At 36.1% G+C, this 12,617-nt stretch overlaps 2 protein-coding genes across 3 annotated transcripts in view; both read right to left on the reverse strand.

The window, feature by feature from the left end:
• Positions 1–1,734, reverse strand: part of DNAH6 (dynein axonemal heavy chain 6) — a 172,262-nt gene extending 170,528 nt beyond the window's left edge. The window contains exons 1-2 of the mRNA XM_088130049.1: positions 1,477–1,734; positions 440–616 (exon numbers count right to left, since the gene is read on the reverse strand). Of these exons, the coding sequence (XP_087986175.1) occupies positions 440–616; positions 1,477–1,734 (435 nt within the window). The remainder of the gene's footprint in view (positions 1–439; positions 617–1,476) is intronic.
• Positions 1,735–9,673: 7,939 nt separating this feature from the next.
• The window catches only part of TRABD2A (TraB domain containing 2A), an 83,708-nt gene continuing 80,764 nt past the window's right edge, over positions 9,674–12,617 (reverse strand). For both annotated transcript variants that reach the window (XM_088130072.1, XM_088130071.1), the window contains one exon: positions 9,674–10,483. In XM_088130072.1, the coding sequence (XP_087986198.1) occupies positions 10,300–10,483 (184 nt within the window). In that variant the 3' untranslated portion in view covers positions 9,674–10,299. The remainder of the gene's footprint in view (positions 10,484–12,617) is intronic.

Genomic DNA, 12,617 nt, shown 5'->3' on the forward strand with positions numbered 1-12,617 from the left:
ATAACATAAATGACATAAATAAGAAAAACAGGACTGCATTGGTTTTAAAGTGAACTTCCTTCAGCAGACGAGAACCATTTATGGCAAGTTTAAAAGCAGCTTTAAATAATGAAAAAGTACAACTGGCCATATTCACTTTTGAACAACTATTACATTAATAATGCAGTGAAATCTCCTTTTATGTATTTTTTAGAATTTAAATAAGTGGAAAGTGACCTGAATTTGGGATGCCTGATAATGTTTTTAAAGTATGCTGAAAAGATGATCCCTGCATCTTTCAGTACAGATATTTCATTAACTCCAGCATGCAAGGAATACTTTTAACATTATTTTTATTAGAAATAATAAATTGTGCCTTGAACGTATTTTCTATGAAGGGGAGATTAAATACTTAAAAATGTAAAAGTATGCATTCACAATCTAAAAGGACGGACAATACCTGTCTTTCTTTTAGTTCTTCATGGAGTTCAGATGAAAGTGATTCCACTGCACCAGGCCATTTTCTTTTCGCTACTGAAGTTGTAGGCTGTAATACTCCAGCTGCTAACAGTTTTTCCTTGTTCTTCTGGTATATATATTCAGGTTGTTTTTGGTGCTGATATATTTTTAACACAGGCTAAGTTGCGAATAAAATAAGTTTTAAAAAACAACTCATCCATAGACATATTTTATATAAGTTAATAGACAATAAAATTAAATTAGCTAAGTATAGATAGACCCCGTCATAGTTCTTTGACTGTGGATAGGGAAAAGAGCATGTACCACTGTTTTGGTTGGGGTCTGATAAATTGAAGAGCTGTGGTTTGTTTTGCATAGGTTGCACATTCTCTTAAAGCAAAGGTTCACACTGTTAGTGACTTACAGCATCTTCTAAAGTCATCTGTCTTGTGCCAACACTGTATAACAATGATGAGTTTTCATGCCCTGATTTTAATATGTATTAGGAACTGTATGGCCTGCACTTGGGGGTGGGGAACAAATCTTGGAAACTTCAACTAACTGAATTGTACTATGCTGGTTCTATGTCATTGGATGGCGATTATTTTCAAGGCTCAAAACACATAGTTACAGATGATGCATTTGATTAATCTTTCTTTACATAATTATTGTAGTTTGCATGTTTAGAAAGACTAAATTAATCTAGTCAAAGATCTATGAAACTTTAAGTTGTAAGATAGGAAATTAACTTGATTAGGAGCATCACTGCAATATTTGGTATAATGTTTACTCATACAGGAGAACTGTATCTCCTCAAACCTTTTTCTGATAAGCAGTTGTCAATCTAATATTAAGCTGTTTTATCTTTGTAGTTCCGCATTTCAAAACTAACTGATAACCAACATAACATCTTCCATTTTCTATATATAAATACTAAAATTAATGGATTTATGCACCAGTTCTTCATAAGATTAAAAGTATCTGAAAAAAATCCACAGTTTTTCCAAATAAAAAAACTTAAAATCAAAATCAACCTACTAAAGGCTCCAGTTTTACAGGCTGCTGCCGCTTTCTAGTTCTTTCTTGAGATTTTGTATTATGTTCAAATTTCAGAGCTTCAGGATTTGGTGAAATCTGTTTTGGAGCCATGCTAGCCAGTCTATTTCTTAATTCATTTCTCGAAGGAGAATCTTTCCCACTAGAAGAGGACTTTTCTCCACTTGAACTTGTTTGATCACTTCTACCGGCTGCTGATTCCAGTGATGGGATAGAAGGCAATAAGACTCTTTTTGACATAGTGGCCTGAAAATAAAATATGTAACCCGTTTTGAAGTCTAATATAAACAAAGTGCCTCATAAATATTAACATGTAACAAAGAAAAATGTATATATGATAAGAATATCACAAGAAAATGTGTATTGGTATAATCAGATTAGAATCTGAGAAACATCATACTGTTAAAGGAGCTCTGAGAAATCTGTTTAGATAATCAAAGTATTCAATCCTTATTTTAAGGAAATAAACCAGAAGTGTAGTTTGTGACAAAAAAGTTGTAGGATGTACTTGTATTTTTTCTTTATAAATCATACCTAAATTACATTTACTTTCTTGGGACCTACTTCTATAGGCATATTTTGGTAATAGAGAATTCAGATATAATGTCTCCTGTATTGCCTCCATGCCAAACATATAATTTACTGCAAAATATTTTATACTGTCCAATATATAATCTTTTTACTTGTATAAAAAGTGGATTTAAAATGGCAAACTGATTAACATATGCACAAAAATATTAGCCCTGTTAATAGTAACATTTTAATTTTTCTCTGCACAGATGTTGTTTAACTACTGCTCATAAATGTTAAAAAATGACAAATAAATGTGTACATGTGAAGATAAAAGACTTTTCTCTCAGTTAGAAAATAACTAGATCTTGTTGCATAGAAGTCCAGTACAAGACGCAATCTAGATTATGTGGATTAAGCAAATTTGTGTCAGCCACATCATGCACAATATGGCTCATGCTGGCTCACATATGTAACAAGAAACTAAGATTATTATTGTACGGCTGTTGTGTATAATACAAATAGTATTATTATAGTGCACACAGATGATTTTCAATTATTTAAAGGCCTCTGTTGACATTGTCAATGCAAACATCAAAGGTGATGAGGTGCAGTAATTGTAGAAGTTCCTGTATAGAAGAAAAAATCCCAAAAGGATCAGCAGAAGAGAAAGGCTGCACCTATGGAAATTCCCACTTCTGTATCATTGTTCTTAAACTGGTGAGTAAGACACCACAAATACAACATTCACTGACTTAAGATGAGTTATAGAAGATGCACCATTTTTCTGTTTTTCTTTAAAAGAAAATGGAAGAGGTAGAGAGGATGATAGTTACTTATTTTTAATACTCTTACATACAAGAACAAAATAAAATTGAAATCCTAACAAGCATTAAGGGTTAGTTGTTCCTATTCTAGATAAGGCTGAACTATCCCCAAAGGAGCAGATGTATCCCATAGGAACACTCTTGGGTTCAACATTCTCTCTTGAACCCTAAGTAGCTTTGGTGGGTCAAACTTTTCTTAGCTTCATTTGGTTTGTCAGCTATCTCCTTTGCTAGACAGAGACATTCTAGATACAGTGACTAATATCCAAATAACTGCAAAGTTGGACTGCTCCAATACAAAGAGCTACTCTTGAAAACTTCAACTGAGCCCAAATTCACCTGCAAGAATTAGACTCATTTGTCTACTCTGAAAGAACTGCATCTATCTGGGGACAGGGCAAAAGAAGAAACAAAAGGTTTGCCATGACACAAAATCTGCAACTTACATATTCCTGTCAGACATCAGGATGCGAGTATTTAAGAGCAGGGTTTCTGTCATGACATTACCATATGCAAATCATAATTTTGCTGTGGGTGCCTATGAATTTAAAGTGCCGATACTTTAAATTTATAGTCTTAAATTCAAATCCTAAATAAACTGGACCCAACATATCTGAAGAAGAACCTTGTCAAATTACAAACTGACTATATATAAGAAAAAGAGATCCTTTTCACCACTGCTTTTGTAAGAGGAGTGTATTTATCTTGAGTCATTGTGAGTCAGGAGACATACAAGTTTAATATATTATTATGGTTGGTCGCACAGTCAGCCAGATGTTTGGACTGTATTATTATTATTGGAGAAAAAAAGAGGGCTTTCTCATAATGCTGCTCCAGCTTTAGAATGCCATTCCACAGATGATAAACCTGGCACTAATTTTTCATTCTGTTCAGTGTCTATTAAGTGAAGTCCTCTTATATGCATAGATACCGTAAAATGATCCTTAATTGTCTTTTATATTTAATACTGGTTTAATTTTAAAAGATCTTAGATTATTTTATATCATTTACTTTTTTGAACTTTGCTGATGTATCTTTTTTTTGAGAGAGAGATCAAGATACAGCATATAAATTACACACACATACACAGAGAGAGAGGGGGGGGGGAGAGAGAGAGAATATAATTAGTTATTATTTATTCTGTTGAGAAGTTGAACCCAGATTCCTTTCTCTATACATCTGTTTTAAAATGTACTGACCCTGCTCTTCTACGTATCTATTTCAGAGAAGGAAAGAAAAAATGGGTATTGAGGAGGAGGAGGATAGTAGAAGCTATCTTTGGGTAGAAAGATGCAATTCTGATGATGGGACGGGGAAGGGAAGAGCTTAAGGGTGGCTCTCCAGACAAGGCAGTTTTTGGAAACCTGGGTCAAATGCCTTTTCCCAAAGGGATGCTGCTAAAAAGTCGGAAGAGGGCATCTTTTCGAGGCTGCAAAGTCGGACAGCAGAATTCCCGTATTCTTCCCATTTTTAGAAAATAAGAAGGGACACCTGTGGGATTAACTGTTGGAGGAACTTACCTTTCCCGCCCAGAAACGACAGAAACTTCACTCTCCAGAGAGTCCTCCCGTCGCCAAGCAACCGTCCCCAGAACCGTATCCCAGCATTCCCCGGGCGGGACGCGACGAAGGGGCGGAAAGCTAGTTTCACTATGGTTACTAGACGCGACTGCTCCCGCGTCTCACGTGTGCTCACCTCGGGTTAGGGAGCCCCGCCCTCGTCTTCTTGCCCCGCCGCACGCGCCCAAGTCCTCGCCGCCACTAAGGCGGTGACTGTCTCCAAAAGCCAAGCCATGGCTATCCAAATTATGCCTCCCAATTATCAAGGAAATTAATTACTAATACTTGGCAGTCCTGCGATCCAAAGCATCATCAGATCTAATGCATTTAGAGTTGCTGGAGTCTAGAACCACTGTTCCGTAGGAACCTCCAAAGTTAATACATTATTATTATTCCTACCTTCTGCAAAGGCAGCGAAGTAGACGGATATACCGTCCTCTAATGAGTTTTTCCACTACCTCTGTGCAAAGCATCGTATCCTATTCATTTCATTGCTCTAAGGTTAAGTGCCTAATTTATTGCGTCTTGCATAGGATTTTCCAGTCTAGTGAAGAGACTTTTTTTCAGTCTTGCATCGCTTTGGCGACATCTAGTGCCAGTGCAGTGCTATGCTTTTGGTTGAGCTCAGCTCCAAGTATGGGAAATGTGGATCTTCAAATGGTCAGAAAGGTGGCAAGGTGTGAAAGAAAACTGAAGAAAGGAATTCCTGGTGAGGATGATTCATAATTAATCCAGAGAAATTACAGTGGACAGAAAGCACCACCTCAGATTTACACTACTGAACTGGTGAAATGTGTTCACTGCTTGTGACCTGAATCTTTTATTCGTGTAATGGAAAAACTGATGTAGTCAGGTTTAATATTTTGTCTCTATTTTTCTTTTTTTGTAAATTTTTATCTATTTCTGTGTACTGATGTGATAAAAAAATCTCCAAGGAATAAATGTTTGACAAAAACCACCCAGAGTCTTCTGGAGTAGGTGGCCATAATAAATTTAATAAATAATAGGTAATAAAAGAAGCAAAATGACTAAGAGTAACAGCATACTTTTTCTCCATTATATGGAAATGAGAACTGAGTATATGAGGAGGATAAAACTAAATGGAATGCAATGGGAATAGGTGATTTATGAATGTGTAAAAGGAGAAATTGAATGCAGACGGAATCTGTTATTTAAGAAGTGTGTAAAACAAGAAAAGGTCAAAAATAAATGTTCATTGAATACAAAATGAAGTGACTATGCAAAAGATGTATGCTGAGGTGGTGTGCCCTATAAAAAAATGAAGTTGAATCGCAAAACAAATGGGATGAAGAATGAATGAGCGGAGAGGAAGAGACAAAGAAAGTTGTGGTTGGAGCAGATGAAATCCTCAGAAAAGAAGAGGTGAGAAGTTTAAAGAACAAAAAGCAATGTCTGAAGCAGTGTGTGGACTTGGTGGAAACAAGGATGGTTTGTAAGGCTAGGAATGTAGGGAGAGGTACGGTGATGTGAAGAGATTTGAATAAATTCCTTTTTTTTTTTAAATCTCATGCCTTAATATCTTTGGCCTACTATTTCTTATTCTGTTTCTGTCTTTCAGTAACATTGCTTACTGGAAAGGAATCGTGTAATACAGGGTTCCTCAACCTTGGCGAAGATGTGTGGACTTCAACTCCCAGAATTCCCCAGCCAGCATGGCCGGCTGGGGAATTCTGGGAGTAGAAGTCCACACATCTTCAAGTCGCCAAGGTTGAGGAACCCTGGTGTAATAGGTATAGATGTATTGTATGCTTGCATTTCTTTTTCAGATCTCTTTGGAATAAGTTCATTTTCTTTTAAAACCCAACATTCTTTTGCTTTCTTGTCATTATTTGTTAACCATGCTGCTGAGTTCTTGAACTTGTTGTCTTACCCCAGGAATATATTCTGAGCTTCTATTTACTATGCTTTTCTTACTACAATCTTTCCTGGATTTTGGAGTTTTTCTGCTTGACTTTTAGTTTTTTTACTAAGCCCCTCGTTGTATTTGACGGCATGGAATTCCTTGGCAAATTTTATTTACAGTAGGACTGCAATCAGGGGTTCTACTTGTTTCTTAATTTATCTCACTCTGCATCGAAGTTTCTCAACCTTGGCAATCTTAAGATGGATGGACTGGGGAATTCTGGGAGTTGAAGTCCACACATTTTAAAGTTGCCATAGCTGAGAAATATTCTCAGTCCTTGGTATGATTTAAAACTAAATCCAGGGTTGCCTATTCTCTGATTAGGGTGTCTAATTTAAAAAGGTGGATAGACTCAGTTGTAGTGGCAATGAATGCACCATTGGGAGACCTGAAAGAACAAGTTAAGGATAGATTATACCATGGAGAAAATCTATATGGTAGTTAGGAGTCGAAAACGACTTGATAGCGCATAATCAATCAATTTAAAAAATTCTGTGACATATTTATCCAGTCTGTGCACGGGTAATTGAGATTACTTTTTTTTTTTATATGACAATTTTCCTAAACTATACTGTTTCAAGATCGTGCTAATACACAGTCTTACTATTAAATTATCTTGATGTTGTCACCATTAGGAGAGGCTGAGTAAAATATATGTGGAACAGTCCTGACAAATGTGACTCATAACCTCATTTAAAAAAAAAAAAAGGGCAACAGGCATAGCATTAAGCATAAATGAGCTTTTCTCTCTACCCTGATTGCTGGAATATACTTTGCATTTAGCTATTTATTATTTAGTTTAGAGGAATGGTGTGATGCCCTTCTATTGTTCCACAGTTACTCACATGAACTTGACAGAGTCTGCGTTTGAATTTCTTTAATGCCAGTGTGCCATTTCTCGACATTCAGAGTGACACTACTCCCAGTTCATCTTTTTTTGTCTTCTCTAGTCCCATTCAGGGGATACAAGCAAGCGTAGAACTCACCATGTGTGTAGTGAACAGCCTTTCCCTCTCTGAGTTGTCCTGTAAGTGAAGGGCTGATCCATGACTACATCCTGACTCTATAGCAAGGAAACCTTACCAAACTGTGCCCACAAGCACGAAACTTGCACTATCAAGGTTCAAGCTCCTTGGCTATGCTGGCAAAGAGAGTTGGCATTCAGCATCTGGAGGGTTATACATTGCTTATAATGTTACTTTTCTATCAATTACACTTATTCAGTCTCCTTTTTTATTCTGTTCAAACATTTTATTCCAATTAAGTTAGAAGAGAGTTAAGTTACTGATTTCACTTTGATTTGTCTCTAAGGATAAACACACTAAAAAAAAGTAATTGTCTATAGCACATGCCAGAATTGTCTAAAAATGTTTTCAAGCGTAATTGTTACACATTCTTGATTTTGTCATACTATAAATAGCAGAACAAAAGAACCCATGATATCCCAATAAACTCCACATGCATGAGATCATTTTCATGCCCATGACAATAACTGCACTTAGACACTGCAGAGAAGAAAATTACCAGTCATAAGACTAATTAACAGTCTCAATTAAAATTTAACACTAGCTCATTTTGAGACGACTGAACTCTCCTACAGCATTCTAGCATAAACAGTAAAGACAGGGCAGAAAGAAAGGGCCAAAATGTGACAAAAGACATGGTTCGTTCATCTACATGTGTTTCACACAGTATGACACTTTTTTAATATACTTTGAGTTAAATTCATATTGAACATCAATGATGAATCTCCATTAATTGTAAGCAACCCGCCCCCATAGCCTGAGCTAATGCTGCTAGGTCAGCAATTTGCTAAACCATTTGTTGAATGTTTTCTATTCCAGTCAAAATTTGTTGCAATCAGAGCAGATTAGGAACAAGGAACAGCATGTAAACAGATCCTATCTACTTCTATAGATCTAAGTTAGGTTCTGAGTCTTGAATCTATACCCATTATTCTTTCCTGCCTGAAAAGCTGGTCAAATTTCATCAGTAAAGTATCTGCTAGTGGATACCTTTACAAAAACAGAAAATTGGCACCAGTTTATTACATTCCGTACACTTTCAGAATGACTCTGTTAAAAAAAAAAACACACTAGCTGTTTACCAATCTTTATATGTACTCTTTTGGGAGAATTGAGCAGCATAAGAATATGAATGTAAGAACAAAATGTCCATGTAATCTAGTGGCAGAGAAGGATTTGAGGATCCTGTGCTAAGGTTGAGCATATAACATTCTGTAACAATCTGGAGATTCCATATCACCCTTTTCCATAAATAAGCCAAATCTTCATCTAAAGTCATCAAAGCCAGTATCCCATTATCAAATCTCATAATAATAGGGTCTTTCTTTGCAAAGGTGCCACCAGTCACTTCCAGTGGATGAACTCCACTTTTTAAAAAACTTTAGTTTCTCTATATAGTATATAAATCGCTTCTCTCATGCACTTACCTCTCTTTTGGTCAATTTTGTTTTAATATTAAAAAAAAAAAATCACATACAGTTCAACTTTTTTTCTTAGAGAAAAGTGCTGTGACTTCTGTACCTTCTCTAGTTCTCTACTTCACCCAAGACAGGAAAAACAAAGCTACAGGCTTGCAAATATTGATATTCATATATAGACATGATTATGGTAGTGCCTTTTTAATCAATTTCATAATCTCTAGAATTTACCTTTTTTCACAATTATTTCATAGAAGCTGATTGACTGTTTATTGCAATGCCAGCATTTCCTTCTTGGCTAGATATTGCTGGTTGATGTCCCATTGGTATATATATGAAGTTTTTTCCCTCCTTGAATTCAGGTGCACTACATCTCATCTGTTATTTTGCTGTCTACTGAAAATACTTCTAAATATTCTTTGCAGGTAACTTGTCCTTTGTTTCATTGGCAGTTTAATCTCCCCCATCCAAAAGCAAGAATGTAAGCCTTCTAAATAGCAGGGCTGTTCATGCACTTTGAAAAATATACTTTTGAAACACATGTGAGCATGTAAGAAGTACCTCTTTTCAAATCACTGAAAATCAGTGAAGCAACAGTACCTCTTTTCAAATCACTGAAGCAACAGCTTCTTCTAAGCTTGCACCATTTCTATCTCTGCATGTGTATGCATGCACAGCCTCTCTCCTCCCTTCACTTAATTTTATTTCAATGTCCTTTCCCACTGTTAGGTAGCCATGCCAATGTTTCCCAAAATTGCACATGGTTCCTCAACCCCTGGAAAGTGCTGTATCCTAGAAAAGGAAGAAATAATATCCCCCTGCAGCTCAGAAGCAGATGTGCTATCATATGCAGAAGCACCTACCATCTTTAGGCAAGACTTTAATAATCTTTTTGAAGAGACAGGGAGTAGGGAGCACTTCTTTATTTCAAATAGGATTTAAAAAATGGTACAAATAATACAGAAATAGACAAGTTGTGTTGAAGAGAGGAACTCATTTTTTGAACTGCCAAACCCATCAGTATTTAGCAGAGAACAAAGAAACTGATGGATAAAGGAAGAAACTGCTGTTGCACCCAGAGGAACAAGGCCTGTCAGGAGCAGGTGGAGGAAAAGAATCAAATAAACGTGGCATTCTTTTTAAATCTCTTCTTATTGCTTTAAAGTGCTCAACATTTTCTTTACCATAAGACTAGAAACAATGTGGAAACAAACCAACCCCCAAATAAACGGTATTCAAGTCAAATCCATACAGCTAAATAACAGCTATGTTACATATATATTTCCCAAATAATTCTGGGATAACATGAAATAATTCTTCTGCAAGAGAAGAATAAATAATGGCTTTAATTAAAAAAATATCTTTTCCTGTATTGGGCATGGTCAAACAGTTAATCGAGTTAATAGTCCAGATTCAGGAAAAGGATGAGGTCTAAAAGAATAAGATCCACATAGATGATTTCCTGTTCAGAAAAGAAATGCTTTCCTTTTTCTCTACCCCCAAATTCTTTGTTTAAAAAGGCACGTAGTTGAGCATGGGAGGTCATTCTAGCCCCAGCAGTATTATTGCAAGCAACACAAAAGTCAAAGTGAAGAAGAATAGAAAGGGTCTACTAGAACAGCTTCTGTCTGCCTGGATATGGCTGGATTGCTTGTGTCCTCGCGGCTGGGGCTCCACAGTAATGTAACCATTGATTATATGAATCCGCAGAGGTGGATCAGTGGTGCTACAAGACAAAAAAGACAGAAAACAATTCCAGTTAAATGCAGCTGAACAAAGGGGAAAAAAAGCTGAACAGGCCCCTGTCAAAAGCTAGAGTTGCGTAATAAGAAGAGTTACACAGCAGTTTACAAGAAATGTAGATCTTTGACCAAATGTGGAAGTCATCCATTGAATCTTCCCCCTGCATCCCTTCCATAATATATAGTAAAAGTGATCCAGTTTCCTTACATCAGTTACATTATAGCTTCCAATGACATGAAGTAGGGTCTTCTTGTTAAGCAATCTTTTCCTTTCAACTGATTTTTATGTTTCGCTTGACGTCCCCAACTCTGACTTTCTATAACAAATCGTGGTCTTATACACAGCTATTTTTGCTTCTTTTGACATTCATTCCTTGCAACTTACTATCTACTAACTTACTACCAATATTTGCACATCTTCACATCTCTCTGTCCACTTTCCCATCTTTAGTAAACATTAATAAACGTTAATAAACATTCTGCCAAAGCATACAAATCCACTGACTTGCTTTATTTTTCTCCATTTATGTAATATTTTTTTAAACAATTCAAGATATAATCTTCCCAAATCTTGTACAATCATCCTGAGGTGAACAACAGTCAGATATTTCCCATATCAGCAAGAGTGTATTGATTTAAATCAACTTTCAGGATCAGCAGCATCAAACAGAATTGGTATATTCATACATCATATTAAGCCATAATGTTGGTTTAGTGATAATAGTATCCTTAAGCTGGTACAAGAAACAAGCTGCATAACATAACATTAAGTGTGATTTGTGTACAAGGGAATCTGTCTGCTGAAAGAAAAACTATGTTTTGTTCTTTCTTTGTTATTGGCTTCATTGTCATGCTTCTTCCAGAGTCCTAGACTTGCTAATCTCATTAAGTTTGACTGACCAAGTCTCCAATATTATTAGCCAGCCTTATGGCTTACACTGATGCGCAAACCAGTCCAACATGCCTCACAGCATCTTTAACAATCACAGGTTTACTGCAGCATGAGCATTCATATATTAGTGTCTTCTTTATCATACACACAAAATAATTGTTAAGAGATACCAACCTTCCATGACACAGGTGTATACAAATACACCTTATACAGAGTGTATTTTTATGGGAATGGCAACAGAAACCATCTGTGTATGCGTGTCTGTGTGTGTGTGTGTGTGTGTGTGTGTGTGTGTATGGAGAGAGAGAGAGAACTACTTCTGTCACTGAAGTTTTATACCAAACCTATAGCATATTATGACTTGCTATTGTTATTTTAATAATTAAATTCTACTTCACAACAACTCACACAGCATTTTGAAAGCCATGGTTGGTTGGTTGGTTGGTTGGTTGGTTGGTTGGTTGGTTGGTTGGTTGGTAAGTATTAAAGCTTCTGTCATTTCCAACAGAAGCATTAAACCTTAGGCCATTCTGTATTTGATCCACTATTTTGACTTCTCTGGCTTGAGGATAAATCTTTTCTTGTACAGAGATATATTAATCTTGGCTATCAGCACAAATTTAAATTTTAAAGCACACCATCCCATCTTTCTTAAAAATCCATTCTCTTTTTTTTTTTCTCCTTGTAGACTTCCTTTCCTCAATAAATACGGCATATATGCGGAGATTCAGAAGAGCCCCTCGAAACTGGAACTAAATCTCCAAAAGACGATCCATGCAATAGAGGCAAGAAATGGAGCATTGACATTAGAAGTGCATGAGTTGTGAGCAGAAGTGAAAATCTGACATCAATTTGCATCCCTTTCTAACCATCTGGTTTATTACTGTCCCGTTAAGCAGAAATTAAATTAAAATTCCAGGAAAAATTGAATGTAGGTACTGATCAATTAAATAAAAAACATACTAATTTCAAATTATACCAGTCCGTCCACTCCAGCTGTCATGCTCCATTTTAGCTTTGTGTTGGAAAAGAAAAAGAAAAAAGAAACTTTGGAAATTTGAAAGTAGTTAATGTCCCTTTTAAACCCACACATCTCTGAAGTTTAAAAAAATCATAAGATATTAACAGACTTGTAGAAAATAGCCAGTTGGCAGTTACTGCCAAGAAAAACACTGATGGCAGATCTTTCCAAAGAGGAACCAAGACAAAATGTCCTGCTTAACTTC

The sequence above is a fragment of the Python bivittatus genome, unplaced genomic scaffold, assembly GCF_059951505.1.
Source record: "Python bivittatus isolate LINGU-HERP-01145 unplaced genomic scaffold, Pbiv_v1 ctg000850_np1212, whole genome shotgun sequence".
Classification (NCBI taxonomy): domain Eukaryota; kingdom Metazoa; phylum Chordata; class Lepidosauria; order Squamata; family Pythonidae; genus Python; species Python bivittatus.